General features: G+C 43.6%; 1 protein-coding gene across 10 annotated transcripts in view; it reads right to left on the bottom strand.

Annotated features, from left to right (window-relative positions):
• Positions 1 to 20,019, bottom strand: part of GRIK1 (glutamate ionotropic receptor kainate type subunit 1) — a 547,486-nt gene that overhangs the window by 129,547 nt on the left and 397,920 nt on the right. For 6 of the 10 annotated variants that reach the window (XM_088481659.1, XM_088481663.1, XM_088481665.1 and 3 more), the window contains exon 8: positions 9,655 to 9,762. In XM_088481659.1, coding sequence (XP_088337785.1) covers positions 9,655 to 9,762 — 108 coding nt within the window. Of the gene's footprint in view, positions 1 to 7,792; positions 7,835 to 9,654; positions 9,763 to 20,019 lie in introns of all 10 variants that reach the window. The other 4 variants (XM_088481658.1, XM_088481656.1, XM_088481660.1 and 1 more) reach the window with 1 other exon arrangement.

The following is a 20,019-nucleotide window of genomic DNA, read 5'->3' as shown; positions in this document are numbered from 1 at the left end:
AACCATCACTGTTGGATCGGAAACATCGATGGTTGTGAATCATCAGGTTTTTTTCCCCAAGGTCAGCCCTACCTCCTATTTGTTCAGCCAAAGAGCACAAAAATTCAAACATCTAATCCAGCCATGGGCTTTCACTGCAAAAAGGGGGTAAAGGTTAAAAATTAATGCTGAATCCTGTCCACAAATTAATACGAAAGAAGTTTAAAGAGTATAAATCCAATGCAAAGTGTTACTTAATTGTCCTATAACCTAATTTCTAAAAAGAATGTACGCTCTACAGTATGTACAGTAAGTGTTCGCATACATAGGCATTAATATCAGGGTGTTAAACACATTACAGTAACCTAAATGTGCGTAAACATACTCACTGCCCGTCCCCTAGTCTGCCTGTTTTATTGTGGTAAGCAGGAGTGATAAACTATTATTATTATTACTATTATTATTTTTTTATTTATTGGGTGTCAAAAAGTTCATCAACGCCGTACAGAACATTGATACAAAAAGGACATGGTGAAAATAATATTCAGAATATAAAATTAAAATAGTAAATGTCACTAGATTTTAAGTTTTGGGTCAGTCTAAGGAACGAACATTTTTGGGTTGTTTAATTGTTTCAAAACTCAGATTCCGGCATTGTGTTGTACCACAATATACAGTATTTGAATAACCGTCACTTGTGCCTTCAGGAGCTGCCTGCGTTACATTATACTCAGTTATATTTCCACATTTACAGAATGGCTGTGTGATTCTACAGACGTTAAAGTTAATAAATGCGTTTTCTTTCAACATCTGAATTCTACAGATCTTGATTACCTCTCGGATACATTCCCAGGAATAATTACACGGGCCTTTTAGTCCACATTTAAACTATACATCTGCCTGTCTCTTTTTAATTTAAAAAGTTCTGGACATTAATCATGTTCACATGGGGTGATTTGCAGCACTCACGGCTGGAACCTCTGTCACTCCACATTTTAGTAGTGACATTAATTTATGCAGGTGAGACTTTTAATTTAATTGAGTAATTTTAAATTTCCTAAGCATAGCTTGGGTACTGAATCCACTCATCTGGTATACTCATACTCTGACAGACAGGTCATTAATATGTGCAAATGCAAGGCTTTTACAAGTAGAGATTACATATAGCTTTATAGAGTAGAGCTGTATAGCATATACTGTAGCCTTGTAGAGTAGTACGGTATATAGCCTAGAGTAGTGCAGCATATAGCCTTATAGAGTAGAGTAGTACGGCTTATAACCTTACAGGATAGAGTAGTACGGCCTATAGCCTTACAGGGTAGAGTAGTACAGCCAATAGCCTTACAGGGTAGAAGAGTACGGCCTATAGCCTTACAGGGTAGAGTAGTACGGCCTATAGCCTTACAGGGTAGAGTAGTACGGCCTATAGCCTTACAGGGTAGAGTAGTACGGCCTATAACCTTACAGGATAGAGTAGTACGGCCTATAACCTTACAGGATAGAGTAGTACGGCCTATAGCCTTACAGGGTAGAGTAGTAGGGCCTATAGCCTTACAGGGTAGAGTAGTAGGGCCTATAGCCTTACAGGGTAGAGTAGTAGGGCCAATAGCCTTACAGGGTAGAGTACTAGGGCCTATAGCCTTACAAGGTAGAGTAGTAGGGCCTAAAGCCTTACAGGGTAGAGTAGTAGGGCCTATAGCCTTACAGGGTAGAGTAGTATGGCCTATAGCCTTACAGGGTAGAGTAGTATGGCCCGTAGCCTTACACGGTAGAGTTGTACGGCCTTTGCCCTTACAGGGTAGAGTTGTACTGCCTATAGCCTTACAGGGTAGAGTAGTACGGCCTATAGCCTTACAGGGTAGAGTAGTACGGCCTATAGCCTTACAGGGTAGAGTAGTACGGCCTATAGCCTTACAGGGTAGAGTAGTACGGCCTATAGCCTTACAGGGTAGAGTAGTACAGCCTATAGCCTTACAGGGTAGAGTAGTACGGCCTATAGCCTTGCAGGGTAGAGTAGTACGGCCTATAGCCTTACAGGGTAGAATAGTACGGCCTATAGCCTTACAGGGTAGAGTTGTACGGCCTATAGCCTTACAGGGTAGAGTAGTACGGCCTATAGCCTTACAGGGTAGAGTAGTATGGCCTATAGCCTTACAGGATAGAGTAGTACGGCCTATAGCCTTACAGGATAGAGTAGTACTGCCTATAGCCTTACAGGGTAGAGTAGTACGACCTATAGCCTTACAGGGTAGAGTAGTACGGCCTATAGCTTTACAGGGTAGAGTAGTACGGCCTATAGCCTCACAGGGTAGAGTAGTACGGCCTATAGCCTCACAGGGTAGAGTAGTACGGCCTATAGCCTTACAGGATAGAGTAGTACTGCCTATAGCCTTACAGGGTAGAGTAGTATGGCCCGTAGCCTTACACGGTAGAGTTGTACGGCCTTTGCCCTTACAGGGTAGAGTTGTACTGCCTATAGCCTTACAGGGTAGAGTAGTATGGCCTATAGCCTTACAGGGTAGAGTAGTACGGCCTATAGCCTTACAGGGTAGAGTAGTACGGCCTATAGCCTTACAGGGTAGAGTAGTACGGCCTATAGCCTTACAGGGTAGAGTAGTACGGCCTATAGCCTTACAGGGTAGAGTAGTACGGCCTATAGCCTTGCAGGGTAGAGTAGTACGGCCTATAGCCTTGCAGGGTAGAGTAGTACGGCCTATAGCCTTACAGGGTAGAGTAGTATGGCCTATAGCCTTACAGGATAGAGTAGTATGGCCTATAGCCTTACAGGATAGAGTAGTACTGCCTATAGCCTTACAGGGTAGAGTAGTATGACCTATAGCCTTACAGGGTAGAGTAGTACGGCCTATAGCCTTACAGGGTAGAGTAGTACGGCCTATAGCCTTACAGGATACAGTAGTACTGCCTATAGCCTCACAGGGTAGAGTAGTACGACCTGTAGCCTCACAGGGTAGAGTAGTACGGCCTATAGCCTCACAGGGTAGAGTAGTACGGCCTATAGCCTTACAGGGTAGAGTAGTACGGCCTATAGCTTTACAGGGTAGAGTAGTACGGCCTATAGCCTTACAGGATAGAGTAGTACTGCCTATAGCCTTACAGGGTAGAGTAGTACGACCTGTAGCCTCACAGGGTAGAGTAGTACGGCCTATAGCCTCACAGGGTAGAATAGTACGGCCTATAGCCTCACAGGGTAGAGTAGTACGGCCTATAGCCTTACAGGATAGAGTAGTACTGCCTATAGCCTTACAGGGTAGAGTAGTGCGACCTGTAGCCTCACAGGGTAGAGTAGTACGACCTGTAGCCTCACAGGGTAGAGTAGTACGGCCTATAGCCTCACAGGGTAGAGTAGTAAGGCATATAGTCTTACAGGGTAGAGTAGTATGGCATATAGTCTTACAGGGTAGAGGAGCACTACGGTATAAAGCCTTATAAATTAGAGTAGTATGGCATTGAGTGTTTTCACACTGCGAATGCTCCATAACTGAACCCATGCAAGTACAGGTGATGCAGTGTCATACACAATCAGTGTCATATCCTCTTACAACTAAAAATGCTCGACTTGGTGGTAATTTATGCACTCCATTGCAGGGGCGTACATAAACTAGCCACTGCGCCTGCGATGCCCTACACAGTGTAAGGTCTCATAGGGGCGTGGTTGTTAGCAATTTCTGAGTAAGGTCTGGGCTTGTGCAAGTGTGCGTGAGGCTGCGATGGTGCTCGATTGTACCGATGGTTTCGCTATTCTGCTAAGTATTACGGATGTGTGCAAGGTAAAGTGGGCGTCCTTATGTGGTGCTGAGTTTGCATTGAGATCGCTATGGATTAGCATGCTATCGCAGTTGAACTGCGTGCGTACGCAATATTGCGATCCGTAGTGAATCAGGATAATGCATCTCTTTTGGAATGGGCTCTTAAAGATGTTTTAAGGAAACATACTTACTCACTTACCACCACTGAATAATGTATTTTAGGTTATGGGCATCCATTGCAGGCAGTTGGTGTTTGTTGCTGCATTAAATCAAAATATAACAAGTATTTCATAGGGAAGTTTATATATGCAAATATTCTCTAAGTGGCACACTTTCTATCCATGGGGATTTTTATTCATTTCAGGGTGCGCAGTTTTTTTTTTATAACTAACAGCATATAAGTATTACTATTATTTATTTATGTATTTATTTCAAGCTGACATCTAGTTGTTTATTCATTGAGTAAATAAATGCATTGTTACAATCAATGATACACCATAGGCAAATTACCCATGTTGCATTTAGCACTGACAGTTAAAGTGCTGCGTTTATTTTTGAAAACATCAAAAATACAGGGAGAAAAAACAAACAAACAAACATGAGGAATATTTCACGATATTCACAGCTACACCCAATTTAGCCACTGCAGTATGTTTTCATAAAAGCGGATATGTTCAATTTTCATAATGGAAAAGTTAACGCAGACGAGTATAAGGTTTTTTTTCTATGTAAATGCAACTCCCATCTCGTTGTGCAAACACTCCGCAGTGCACTAATGGGACTGGCGTTGGGCTGGAATGATTAAATTGCTGATGACATTCAATAAGAAAAATCCTGCAGCTTCAATACAAGGGTCACCGGACTCTCTCGAATGGTATTTATGACTCAGATCAAAGGACATTTCGGAATCTCAAGGTAAATTGTCATTGCCAAACAACCCTTTCTGAGACCTTTCACTATTTAACGTTTGCTTGAATGCAGGATGATATTGTGAAGGGGTACAAGTAATAGATTGGAACTGTGAGCAGGGTTACTGTAAGTAAAAGCTGGGAGACTGATTGTGATACATGTGACAAGCACATAAGACACTGAGGGGTCTATTCACTAAGCAGTGTTAGGAGACAGAGGACCTCATTCAGAGTCGGTCGTTGCGGCCGCACGGTCGTAAGGTAAAAGGGGCCGGATATGCAAATGAAGCGCTCGCAAGTTGCGTCGTTAAGATCGTTAGCTGGACGAGTGAGGGGAGGATGCGGCCGTAAGACTAAAAAAACGCCCCCTTCTCGTTCCCATTACACGTCATCTCCGAGCATATAAGGATTAATCGAGACCATCAGGAACCATCGGAGCTGGTCGTAGACCTTAAGGTTGACCATACCCTCTCTTAAGCACTACGATCAAGTCAGTGTAAAAACCTCCCATGTCACATGTGCCATGACACTACTTAGTTAATTATGCACTCCCATAAAACGCCGTTTGCATAGTCAGGCACGCCTGCGTTCGGATCTCCACTCCCCCGTTCACAAGCACCTTCCCCTGTTACCACCCACAAATGCCTTATCCTGTCACTCAAACTAACGACCTGGCCAAGTTGAAGGAGAGAGCAATTTCTGATCGTAATAGCTAGTTTGCGCACGCGCATTGCGAATTTTACGCATGCGCAGTTTAGCGAACATCGGTGGTGTACGACCGTGCGGCCGCAACGACCGACTCTGAATGAGGTCCAGAGTGACAAGTGATAAGAAAGTGATAAGGTGCCAGCCAATCAGCTCCCAACTGTCATTTTTCAAACACAGCCTGTGAGATGACAGTTGTGAGCTGATTGGCTGGCACCTTATCGCTTTCTTATAACTTTTCACTCTGTCTCCTAACACTGCTTAGAAAATAGGCCCCTGAGGCTGCTGTGGATACAGCATACTGGGGACAGCAACAAATCCCATGCTCTACTATGGTTTTGACAATATCTGTTTTTGCACAGATTCATTGTTATAATTAGGGTCACTAGGCCCGGGTAAAGTTGGCCATCTACCATCGATGGTTAGAAAACATTGATGGTGTGCTATCGATGGTCGATGGTTTTGCCATCAATAATTATAGATGTCCAATATTTCTCTTCCATCGATAATGGAGATCCAATAGTGACACAGAAGTTTGGGGTTTTTAAGTTGCACTGACCTTAGCATCGCCAGCCCATCGTAAGTTTCAAACTCTGACCTCCCCTCCGATTGGCTCCCAGCCATTATGTCATTTTGTGATACCAGCTAATGACGCCCTATAGTTGGTTTGACCCACTGAGGGTTTTCCATTGATGGTAGGATTTCTACCATCAATGAAAAGAATTGATGGAAACTATCAATGGTTAAATAAGCATTCGATGGATAACCCTAAGCTCAGGACCCCAGACAGTCCCCCACTGACTATAACACTTTTTTTAGTATGGCGGCAGAGTGTCTCGATGTAAAAACTTGTAGCAGCAATAAGTCAAGTTCCTTTTTACAGGGCTTCTCTTTTTATTTCTGATAACGATAACTTGCATATTATTACAGAACCAGAAGCCTCATTACAACTGGAGGTAATCTTTAAAGATTTCAAAACTATAATGATTTACAAGTTTGATCACAAATGACTGAGACACACACACACTGGCTGATTGGTTCACAGCTTACATGGAGGCTCTATGTAAGGAGGTTCCCCCACGACGAGTCATCTCTTCCTTCCTGCTGGTGGAATTAATGTGAATAAGAGCCAGGGAAGGTGGTCGCCAGCTTTTGATTTTTACATTGAATATCGTTTGTTTCTACACTTCACAGAGTGTCTTCATTAGTTAGATGGCGAGGACCTGATGCAGAGATGTATGTAAGTCGGCTGTAATTGCTCCTACACTGTGTGCACGGTACTAAATGCGTATATTCGCCCATATGACCACCTCTATCCTATGCGTGTTCTCACAGCCAGCATCATTATCAGTGCGAGCTTGCCCCAGCCCTATCTTTGGTGCAAAAGGATCCATCCGTGTTTACAACTCACACTTCCGTGGACACGCCCTATCTAGACTTAGCCTATGTGAGAACGCCCAGATACAGTCCAGTTACTCCTGAGGTATGTACAACACCGCATTGCCTCTAGATGCAAAAATTGGTTCCCGGGCATGAGAAGTATGTCCAGAAGCAAGTTAACCTCAACAGACTAGTGTATAACTTGGCATCACCCCTTAGTGTATTTGAGCATATTGGGCATCAGCGCCAGAACTAGGGTTGGAGAGTGGTGCCGCTGCCAAGGCCGCAGAGCCTAGGTTGCAGCATTGTTGCTCCCCATGGAACTGGCATTTAGCTGCAACAGCACACTGCAGCCTAGAGAGCCTACTGGGGCGTCCTTACGATGCTCTGTGTGCTCAGCTCCTTCCTGGTCCCGGCGGCCCCTCCCCATCATTGTGATGTCACATGTTCTAGGGCAGGGTAGAAAAGGGTAGAACTTAGCCCTGTTACAACCCTGCTGGCCATATTTATTATATTAAAATAATCCAGGATGTAGTATTAGCAGGGAATTCACTAAGTCCGTATGGGTTTGGTATGGGATTCCGGCGGTCGGGACCCTCCGCCCCCGCAGCCTAACCCTAACCCCTCCCTACGCAGCCTAACTCTAACCCTCCACCCTCACAGCCTAACTCCCCCCCCTGCAGCCTAACCCTTACACTCCCCCCCTGCAGCCTAACCCTCTCCCTAGTGCCTAACCCTAAACCTAACCCCCCTCTAACCCTGATACTTACCATCGGGATGCCGGTGGTTGGGATTCTGGCGCCGGGATTCCGACCGACGGTATCTTACCTTCAGCTCCTTCATACATGTTATATCATGTCTTCTCTTCACTAACAAAATCATTAAATATGTCATAGGAACTATAAAGATTGTTTCGGTTGTATCCATAGCCTGGATTTTATTATACCTTTTACATTCAGGGAAGTCCAGGAAAAAGACATACAGTGCAAAACTCTGTGACTCTCCTGGATAAACCACAACATATCGTATGGAAACCCTGGTAATATACCATACCTGCCGACAGTCCTGGTTTTGGGCAGTCACATGGGGAGTGACCTAAAGAAAAGAGGCGTGGCATCACACATCGGCAAAGTTTGTGGGACTCAGGGAGAGGTTTGGGTGTGTCATGGGATCAGGCCTAAATTGCTCCGATTACTTAGTAGGAGCAATGGCAGTCAAGGTGGTACACAACCTCTGTCCTCACATTAACTCTGGAATTCTCTATTGCCATTGATAGAGGCAAGAAAATGTTTGAAGCAAATACCTAACACGGGGGGAGAGTTAAAGTGGAGAGAGGCACCAACCAATTTACTCATAACTGTCATTTTTCGAACTCAGGGGGAGATGTACTAAGCCTAGGAGGGTGATAAAGTGGAGAGAGATAAAGTGCCAACCAATCAGCTCCTAATTGTCATTTTCCAAAACAGCCTGTAAAGTGACAGTTAGGAGGTGATTGGTTAACACTTTCTCTCTCTCCAAGGTTTAGTACATAGAACCTACACAGCCTGTGACATTATTTATTTATTACCAGTTAGATACATATATAGCGCAGACATATTCCGCAGTGCTTTACAGAGAATATTTGGCCACTCACATCAGTCCCTGCCCCAGTGGAGCTTACACTCTATATTCCCTACCACATGCATACACACTAGGGTTCATTTTTGTTTGTTGGGAGCCCATTTACCTATCAGTATATTTTTGGATTGAGGGAGGAAACTGGAGTACACGGAGGAAAGCCATGCACGCACAGGGAGAATTCTTTGAAGAATGGTTAGTATTACCGCTTCTATGAAGCGGTAATACTAACCATTACACCATCTGTGTTGCCCAATGACAGTAAAATGACAGCTAGGAGCTGATTGGTCGGTACATTTTCTCTCTGCTTTATGTCTGTCCAATAGTTGATCAATCTCCCGCACAGTCCATTTGATCTGTAATGGTGCAAACATTGTAGTGGATTGTAGAGTAAAGGTGCGTACACACGGAATGATATATCATAACGATATGAAAGATAAAGATATCGTTCAACGATATATCGTTCATATCGTTCTGTGTGTATGCAATGAACGACCAACGATGCCTGCTCCCACTGGACGATAACGATATCGTCCATCGGGCATGCCTGCAGGCCAATCTGGACAATATTGTTAATTTTCCATAGGGGTTTGTGATCGTTGGCCGTTCATCGTTGGTGATATCTTTGGTGTGTGGATGAACAATATCGTTCATCCAGCACAACAGGAATTTCAAGGGAGATCGTTCGCTGAACAGATTGTCTTGTGTGTACCCAGCATAATTCCCTTACCCACTTACAGTCACAGAGGACTGCCTAATATATTATTGTGGAACCAAATTAAGTCCAGCTTTTCAAAGAGTAAGCTGGGGACAATTGTCTCCTACTTCTGATCAAGCCACAGACTTTAATTCGTAAATAAATGTTCTTTTATTTCTTCAGATTGTGGAAGCCTTTAAAAGTTGCATTACAGCGTTAATCGAAAATACAATTACAGATATCAAAGACACTTAGGTTGGACCTTATAAACATGTTTTAGTATTGCATAGTAACCAATCAGATGTTTTGTCCTAACTAATATTGAAGTTATGACAGCTATATACCATTAATACCATTTCTATGTAGAAATTGAGAGCGAAAATCCTTCTCTCCAATTTTAGTCTCTGGATTTTCAGATCTCAATTACACAGTCATTCATTGTAACACCAGGACACCCTGACATTTCTGTCCTGATAAAGTATGACAGGAAACACAGCACGGTTAAATATATATAATTCCTGAGGCTTTAATAACTATGTATTTAAGTGAATTCATAGGAATATCTCATCTGTAAAAGGGGCACTGAAGAAATACTGAATACCTTTTCCATGCCGTCTTCCTTTAGGCTAATAATATCCAAATCAAAATCTTTTCTCAAGCCATCCGTTCTGTTGAAGGTGATACGACCTGTCAAACCATCCCACCGTGCCTGCGGACACATAGACAAGAAAAGATATTTAAAGCCGAGCGCGCTATCCGTCAAATCCCTACCACGCGGAGATCCTTCTCTAAATTGACATGAAACAATTCCTAGATTTCTTATGGCGGAATTGTGCAAAACATTTATTTTTTTTTTCATTCTCTCTAAAGCAAAATTAATTGAAAAAAAAAATCTGGTTTCCGATGTTATAAAAGGTCAAATTAAAATGAACTGTGCTGTAATATATTTAATTAACTGAAAATGAAATTTTAGTTCCGGCAATACCAAGTATAAGATCCTAATCGTTGATCTACTTGTAAGTGGGAATTTTTGCTTATGAGAGTGATCAGGCCTAGAGAAGACGGGGAGCAAGTTCACAGTGTCCAATCACATGCCACCTTCTCCGGCTCACAACCAATCAGATACGACTGATCAATACCCCCTTCATTTACATGTTCCCTTGTCTCGTTGGTGTCATAAATAGTTATTAGCATTTAAAAGCAATATGAATATAAAATGGTTTAAACTTCTGTAGCTTTGCGCCAAAACTACATCTGCATCTCCCTAACTAATTCTTCTTGTTTTCTCATTATTTTTGTATCCTGCAGAGATCTTTACAGGAAGGATTAGATCCTCACTGCCACAAAGCATGAAGGAAAAATTCATGAAGAATATAAAGTAGTTAGAAAATATAATTATAAATAAATAGAGCTTCTTATACCTTGTTTCAGAAGACCAGTTGAACATATGATTTTTTTGTGTAAATTACTTACTGGCTTATGGTTGTGTTGGTATATTAGCTTTTACATTGCTTAGTTCCTTTTGGGGCTCGCTCACATATTTGCAGTGGAAAAGCAAATTAAAACTAATCTGCACTTTAGGTACATTTCAGAGATGGATTTTTAACGCAATTTCCAATTTTTTGTGACAGTATTATGCTGCAAAATATTAAAAGCACCCTTCCGATTTTAGAAGACAACAATGGGAACGAGCCCATGGATAACCCCTCACCCTAGTTTTACTTCAACTCTCAGGCATTCGTTAGTCACTGAAAAGTGCAGCCATAACAGTAGCGGATAGATATAAACAAGAACGTATGCTCTGTTGTAAAACTTAGTGACTTTCATTTTCTCATTTCAGTCACTGGGTCTGTCCCTGAAGCGGAGTATTAGTCCAGCAGACAAAATGGCTGCCTCCACTGCGTGTACATGACTGGTTTAATTTACTACTGTGCCTCCTCCCTGTTCCTGGAAAACCAATCTAGGTTTCCATATAACTTAAGCTTATTAAAAGACACTTTATGGGGTAAAACATTATAACAAAACTAATTATCTACAAAGAAATTAGAAATTAGTCCTGTTGCTCTAGTGCAATAAAAATACATTTGTTACTCCATAAAAGTTAAGAGCCAGGTAGTAACATTTTATTATAGTCATAAGAAATCTTTTTTTTGTTTTTAGATGTCCAAATGCATAAAAAAATGTATTTGGGTTTGTCACAATATGGTGAGCAGAAAACATATGAGTGGCATATTTTTGTAAGTGCATTTCTAGGGGAAGATGTATTAATCATTGGAGAGGGATAAAGTGGTTGTCCAAAGCAACCAATTAGTTTCTAACTGTTATTTACTTAACACAGTCTTTGAAATGACAGAAGCTGATTGGTTGCTTTGCTACTACTCCACTATCTCTCTCCAAAGCTTGATACATCCCACCAAGAAGTGGGTGAAAGTCAAGTAGGAGGAACAGCAGTCTTGTTACTGTAGTATTCTCTACTAGAAAATGTGTTTGGGGGGGGGGGCTGGCAGAGGCTACAAGATGGCAGTTGGGTCCTTCGTCTTGCATGGAGCCAGCAACAGGGGTCTGAAGAACAATCCTACCACTTGCAATTATAACTATACATATAACAGATCTCACTCTGAGGCTCCAGGAGAGGAAGTATCCTGCTGAAGGACATACTGTAGCTTCAAAAACATTAGGCCAATCTACCTCTGTATTCCTTTGTATCTTATTGTAAGCATAGACTTGAAGCTGCCTTCAAAGGGCCTTTACCTCTGCTTGCCCCTGGGCTCAGAGTTACTTACCTGCCATCTCAATACAACTTTTCTTGACCACCTTACTAGAAACGTGAGAGAACACCGAGGGCCGGGGCTGGCGCATAGTGCGAACCTGACAGTTTGCAAAATGTAAATTGTGTGATTCAGCTCTGCCCAACCCTGGAAAACGGGGTGCCCGAATATGTGCCTGCCCATGCAGATTTGGTTGTGGCATGTATGCCTGCTTGTGCCCCATTCTATGCTCTCCTAAGCTGATAGTGTTGTTTTTTCTTTTTGCTTATGCCTATATTAGATTTGTTTGCATCTTTAAAAGCAAAAATTTTATTTTCCTAACACAAGACAGGTTGATACTGCCGCATTAGAGGGGTTTTGCTGTTTTATTGAAGCCAGTTATCAAATATTTCTGTTGCAAATAAAATAAATGGCTAAAAACATGGGAACAAGTGGAGTGTAAGTATATGCGGCGTGTGCCTGGCGTAAACTAGGCGCTAATGTTGCCAACCGGCGCGCTTCTTAAGACAGATGTCAGTTTGCGTATGGTCGCAATTGTGAGTTTTTTAAAGGACACAAACTGTGTCTGTGATTTGGGGCATAACCGTGGCAACTTGCCACTAGCCCCATTGTGTAACGCATATTACAGTATACAGTGCATCCGGAAAGTATGCACAGCGCGTCACTTTTTCCACATTTTGTTATGTTACAGCCTTATTCCAAAATGGAATAAATTAATTTTTCTACTCAAAATTCTACACACAATACCCCATAATGATAACATGTAAAAAGTTATTTTGCGAATTTTGCAAATTTAATAAAAATAAAAAAAAACTAAGAAATCACATGTACATAAGTATTCACAGCCTTTGCTATGAAGCTCAGAATTGAGCTCAGGGGCATCCTGTTTCCACTGATCATCCTTGAGATGTTCCTACAGCTTAATTGGAGTCTACCTGTGGTAAATTCAGTTGATTGGACATGATTTTGAAAGGCATACTCCTGTCTATATAAGGTCCCACACTTGACAGTGCATGTCAGAGCACAAACCAAGCATGAAGTCCAAGGAATTGTCTGTAGGACTCCGAGACAGGATTGTCTCGAGGCACAATTCTGGGGAAGGGGACAGAAAAATATCTGCTCCTTTTGAAGGTCCCAATGAGCACAGTGGCCTCCATCATCCATAAATGGAAGAAGTTCGAAATCACCAGGACTCTTCCTAGAGTTGGCCGGCCGTCTAAACTGAGCGATCGTGGGAGAAGGGCTCTAGTCAGGGAGGTGACCAAGAACCCGATGGTCACTCTGTCAGAGCTACAGCAGTCCTCTGTGGAGAGAGGAGAACCTTCCAGAAGGACCACCATCTCTGCAGCAATCCACCAATCAGGCCTGTATGGTAGAGTGGCCAGACGGAAGCCACTTTTCAGTAAAAAGCACATGGCAGCCCGCCTGGAGTCTGCCAAAATGCACCTGACAAAATTCTCTGGTCTGATGAGACAAAGATTGAACTCTTTGGCATGAATGCCAGGAGTTATGTTTGGAGAAAACTAGGCACCACTCATCACCAGGCCAATACCATCCCTACAGTGAAGCATGGTGGTGGCAGCATCATGCTGTGGGGATGTTTTTTAGTTGCAAGAACTGGGAGACTAGTCAGGATAGAGGTAAAGATGAATGCAGCAATGTACAGAGACATCCTGGATGAAAACCTGATCCAGAGTGCTCTTGACCTCAGACTGGGGCGACAGTTCATCTTTCAGCAGGACAACGACCCTAAGCACACAGCAAAGATATCAAAGGAGTGGCTTCAGGACAACTCTGTGAATGTCCTTGAGTGGCCCAGCCAGAGCCCAGACTTGAATCCAATTGAACATCTCTGGATAGATCTGAAAATGCCTGTGCACCGACACTTCCCATCCAACCTGATGGAGCTTGACAGGTGCTGCAAAGAGGAATGGGCGAAACTGCCCAAAGATAGGTGTGCCAAGCTTGTGGCATCATATTCAAAAAGACTTGAGGCTGTAATTGCTGCCAAAGGTGCATCAACAAAGTATTGAGCAAAGGTTGTGAATACTTATGTACAAGTGATTTCTTAGGGTTTTTTTTTTATTAAATTTTGAAAAAATTCTCAAAAAAACTTTTTACATGTTGTCATTATGGGGTATTGTGTGTAGAATTTTGAGGAGAAAAATTAGTTTATTCCATTTTGGAATAAGGCTGTAACATAATAAAATGTGGAAAAAGTGACGCGCTGTGAATACTTTCCGGATGCACTGTAAGTACACCTGTAACTTTAACTTATAACACATTTTAGCTCTATTATAAATCCGTCTATAATTGGTCATATTGTCTACTACAGTGATGTAATTGAGAAGTGCTCAAAATGACCAAGTTAATGTGCAAATACTTTTACTGGCAGAAACATCTATCAGATTATCACCTAGTAATTTCTGTCTTCACAGCCAAATGTTCTTTTATATGAAATGTTTCCATTAAGTAATGTTCTGTGCTCTTTCCGCAGGGTTTAAGTACTGGGATTTTTAGTAACCACTAAAGCAGATACCAATAAGCGGCAAAACTTGTTTTGTACACAGTGGAAAATCACTGCAGCACTTTGTTATTTATCTGTTTACTTATTTCTTTGTTTATGTCATTTTCATGCTATTATTTATTTCAACACTGTGGTGTCGCTGTAATCGCAAGTTTTCCCCGCACTCCATGGATTTTGCAGTACCGTATCAAGGCGGCACTACGCCCTGTGCCTGCCCCGCCTCCTAACACCCGCCGCTGACACCACTGCTGGCTCCAGTAAGTATCACACTACCTCCAGCTGCCTAGGGGTTCTGCAGTAGCACTAATCGCTGCAGGGTGCCTATTTCAGGCAACCAACAAGCCACATGCAGGTGCCCTCGGGCACTGACGGCGCCGACTGCCAATATAGGGGCTGATTCTATATAGGATCACCGGGAGGTGTGTGTGTGTGTGTGTGTGTGTGGGGGGGGGGGGGCAGGTATATATAATTGACTTACTATGGTGAACCAAAAGAGAGTGCGCGTGAGAGGATACCAGGGTTATGTTTAGCTTTTAGCATCACAGCTGTACCTCAACATGGTGTTGAGTAAAATACCTAGGCAAATATTGGGCAAAAATACACCCATTTCTTATATTAAAAGCACACCCAGATGCACAGCCCCCATCCCCCCCTTTGATTCTTGCTAGCCTGCATCCAGTCCAGCCAGAGCCGTTACCCCGAATCAGGTTACATCCAACCACAACACACAAATGCTGCTGTGACTACACTTTTTAAACCCTCCTGGTCTCACTATGATTTATTTGTCACCTGGGCTGTTCCTGGGACGTCCCCAACATCGTGAAGCAGGGGGTGGGGCGATTCAGGGGCGATTCAGCCTGAATCGCGTCACTGCCCCCCACCGCTGCGGGGGATTCTCTTATAACTGCGCGTGGGGGGGAGGGGTTTGGCTGGAAGGGTCGGGGCTCTTGTGTGACCTTGCTGCATGGTTGCCGACATTCTGGCTACCCCTTCTGGGAGGGGGCAGCCAGATCGGAATAGCAGGGGGCGTGGCCGGCATTTTGGGGTGGAGCAGGGACGTGGTCACACTATTGCATCTTTTTGGCCCCGCCCTGGCTACACAATGTTGATATTAAAGGCATTGTGAAGAAGGGGGCGAAGCATTTCAGGCGCGATTCAACCTAAATCACGTCACCGCCCCTCCCACCGCTGCGGGGGATTCACTTATAACTGCGGGGACATGGGATTTGGGTGGGAGTAGTCGGGGGCAGCCGGGAGGCTTGCCTGCCTTCAGAGGGGGCAGGAGCGGCACCCGATTTCCAAATTTTACACATAATTATGCACACTCTGGGGAGAAGGCTTTGTTTAGTGGTATAAACCCTTATTCTCATCGTCTGACACCCCTGATCTTACCACAGAGCAACTTATATGTGCAAATACGTAATGGGCCTGTTTCACAGGAGGACACAATGCCGATGTGGGCGCAGCTGAGCGACTGTTTGTTGCTGCCTATGAGCGAAAAGTCCTGAACTCCACTACGGCACATGTATAGCACTGAGTGTATGCAGAAAGCACTGTGGGAGCGATGCGTGTGTGATCGCTTCCATCTGAGCTGGCGGCAGAAAGCTACGGGCGTTCCTGGGAGGTGGCCGTCTCATGGGCCTGTTATGGGAGTGTCACTGGCGTGTCAGGTAATGAGGCTACGCAGATCCAAAACCACAGAGGCCATGTTTTCTTCATTTTCTCAAGACACTGTGCCTTCGTATCAATGGTGCAAACGATGGTGCGCCTATGGTGGAGTGTTTGCAGTCACCGGTGATATTGACCAGTTTTACACCAAGAGAGTTTTATGCCAGGAGAGACCAGTGGCATATGTGCCAATTTAAACGCCAGGACAGACCAGTTACATATGTGTGGCATATGCACCAGATTGATGGCAGCAGAAAACAGTAGCAAATGTGCCAAGGCTTACGTCAAGAGAGAACAGTAGTATATACTGGAAGGGTATGAAATATCGGCAGTCGGGATGACAGCTGTCAATATACCAACAGGGGCATCCCAATGCTCAGTATCCCGACAGGGGTACCTAACTATGCTAACCCTCCCTCCTTCTGCCTCTAACCCTAACCCCCCTCCATGCACCCTAACCCTCCCCACCCCGCACCCTAACCCTCCCCGTTAGTGCCTAAGCCAAACCCTCCCCCCCTGGTGCCTGAACCTATCCCCCCGTGATGACTAAACCTAAATCCTCCCCCCAGCGGCAAACACCTAACCCGACCCCTCTATATTTATGTTCAGGATGCTGGCTGTCAGAATGCGATGCCGGGATTTCAACATGTATTAAAAGAATACAAATAAAGTCTAAAATATAAAATATTTACCCAGATCTTACATATCCTGACATTAATGTGTGTGTATATAGTCAGTATATTATTTATAATATATGGGGATGGTTGGGAATATTTATATGTATGTATATACTGTACATAGGGGCAAAGACAAGGCTCAACTCCATGGCTGTGGGTATCTACACTTTTCAATGGAGCATGCAGACTCAACTGTCTCAAAACTCAATGGCTAAATATTGCTGCCTGTAGTACACGACCTCGCCCATCACAGAGCATCGCAGTGACAACATTACTACACAGAGAACATCACAATGACTACCAGATAATGCAGAGAACATCGCAGTGACCGCCATATAATCATACTTGGCAACTCTCCCAGTTTGTCAGGGAGACTCCTTGAAAAAGGATCAGTTGGGATGTAGTTAATAGATCGGCGGACTACGTGCCGCCGGTCTATAGCCGGACAACTAAAGCCCTACAGGGGAGTTGAGATAGGCGTCGAAATACCGACGCCTATCTTAATCCCGACGACGGAATACAGAAGGACGCCGGATCGATCAATGAGGGGGGTGGGGTGGTTTAGGTTTAGGGACTCCTGGTAGGACTTTGGGTCAGGCACCCCCCGGGGAGGGTAAGGGTTAGGCTAGGGGGAGGGGGAGTTATGGTTAAGCGCCACTGGGGGGAGGGTTAGGTGTAGGGTGCGGGAAGAGAGGGTTATGTTTAGGCACCCCTGGGGGGGGGATTTAGGGTTAGGTACCATTTGGGGAGTCTTAGGGATAGGCACAGCTAAAGGAGGGTTAGGGGGGAGAGAGGAGGGTTAGGGTACTTACCAGCCTGCGTCGGACTTCTGTAGTTGGTACCCATTCTGATCATTCATACCCATTCCGATCAATCTCCCCGACTCCCTAAAGAGCCCAGGAATCTCTTTGACTGTACCTTACACCCATTATGAAGCTGTTAAGGGATTATCTATTCAAAAGGGATTATTAGTATAATTTCCTTGCATTGATATAAAGCACAATGATCCCTATGGCTACATGTATTTTCTGAAAAGTATCAGTGTGTTTTCATCAACAAGCAGATCTTACTAACTCACTAACTGTTTTTGGGGTGCAGGTTTATGACACTTCTGATGCAGTGTGGGTAGAGGGGAAGGTATAGGGAACGGGGATAGTGATGGATGCTGGATTGAATCCGGAGGTGTCTAGTGCCAAAATGGTTGGGACTAGTAATTGTTGTTAGAGGGGTTGTGTGCATATAGCACAATGGATATGATCTTTGAGGGTGGGTAATTGTCACATGGAGCATCCAAATAGATAGTGGAAATTTTTTAAAAAAAAATTAGGATAAAAGATAGATAAAAAATTATAGAAAAAAATCTAGGTGATGGCGCTCTGGAGGGGAGGTGTCCCGTGCCCTCCGGTCCGTCAGCTTACCCTATGTCCTGTGAAACACCACGATCCTCCACTCTCCTTGATGGTAATCGACCCGCTGCCTGCTGCTTGAGTGTGTGCCACGTTACACACTCGCTGTGGTTCCTTCCTGTTCGCCGGCCACGGCGAAGACTTGGGAAATGTAGTTCTATTATGCAGCGCCGGGTGTGCTGTGTGCCGGACGAAGTCAGTGGGTTCGTTGATGGATTCGCTGGCAATAAATCAAGATGATGGTGTGTGTAAGGCTGTCTCTGTCCAACGCGTAGCGGCTGGTTAACCTTCTTCAGGGACTTGAAGTAAGTGAGCTAGTAGTTCCTTTATAAGGGGAGTGCTCATGACTTGAGACATGATGATTGACAGTTGTCATGGATACAAATCATGGTAAAGTGAACAAAGGTGGGTAATTGGTTGCTCTGCATCACCTGAGCATTGCATGTGATTCTTTATGTATATGGATAGTTACTCCACAAATTGGGAACTTGCAGTAAATTCTGTGGATAGCGGAATGTTGTACATAAAGGAATTATGACCTCATTCATGCTTGAGCTTGTTTATGCCTTGTCACTTGCATGATTACTAATGCAATGAATTACGAGTAAATAAAATTACCTGACCAAAGAGTGCATTTAGTAGTCCTACTGTATAACCTAGTCCGTTGTAGGAATAATTTCCTTACACTGACAAGTCTGTGGCGAATATTGATATAGACTGCATATGATGTGCGGTTGTGAATCAGACCATTCTCATCAATATTGCATTGTTCATTGATGTGACTTACTAATGCATCTGGATCGCCTGACTAAAATCAATGTGGTAAGCATGCTTGCATGAATCTGTCTTTTTATCAAGACTGGGTATTACAGGTTAATATTTGTAAAGGGGACACGTTAGATAAAATGTGGATAGTGATCAATCGATAAATAGGTAAATTGTTATACATCATCGGTTTGAGAAGAAAGAGTAATGAGAACTAGCTGGCAGCTGTTATAGTGAACTAGCTTGGGGTATGGTAATCAATAATTAATTATTGATTTGACTATGTTATAGATGTTCAGTCCTCTTGGTGTTTGTGTCTTGAGTGTGAATATCCATTTAAGTTCTTCTTTATCTAGGTCAGGGGTCTTCAAACTTGGCCCTCCAGCTGCTGTGGAACTACACATCCCAGCATGCACTGCCACCTTTTTAATATAACAGCATGCTAAAACTATGTGCAGTGCATGCTGGGATGTGTAGTTCCACAGCATCTGGAGGGCCAAGTTTGAAGACCCCTGATCTAGGTGTTTCTCAAAGTTGCCACCCCTCCAATTCCTCTGGATCAGTTCTATCCCTATTATGTGTAGTCCGTTAGGGTCATTGTTGTGGGTATCTTTGAAGTGGCTTGAGAGGCTGTGGGTGTCTAGGCTTTTTCTGATGTTCGTATGTGTTCTGCAGTCCTTACACATAGTTTCCTCTTAGTACTTCCCACATATTGTAGGCCGCAAGGGCACTCTGCTAGATATGAGTCCTATAAGCACAGAAAGAAAGGAAAGAAAACTGTCCTGGGTGGTGCACAATTAATTAAAACATAACTTTTAATAAATTATAATTTAATATGTATAGATATGAGTCCTGTATTGTCACAAGTGATTTGTTCCTTGATCTGGTACTCTTGTTTGGTTTAGTTGGACCTAAAGGATGTTGTGCATTTAGTGGTACTATTGTGCAAACGGCAGTAGGAGCAGTGTCCACAGAATAGAAACCCCCCCAATTTGTGGTTGGTCAGTGTTCTTTATGTTAGACTGGTGGGTGCAATATGGTTTTTGTTAGAGTTGAGGTCCGGTGCTTTTTTGAAAATTATGTGTGGTTTGTCTGGGAGAATATCTGTCAGTTTTTCATCCTGCAGGACGATGTGCCAGTGATTTTTCATGATCC

Source organism: Taudactylus pleione, unplaced genomic scaffold, assembly GCF_031769625.1.
Source record: "Taudactylus pleione unplaced genomic scaffold, aTauple2 ptg000276l, whole genome shotgun sequence".
Lineage (NCBI taxonomy): Eukaryota > Metazoa > Chordata > Amphibia > Anura > Myobatrachidae > Taudactylus > Taudactylus pleione.
Note: the sequence above shows the minus strand (reverse complement) of the source record. Positions and strands in the feature narration are given on the sequence as shown.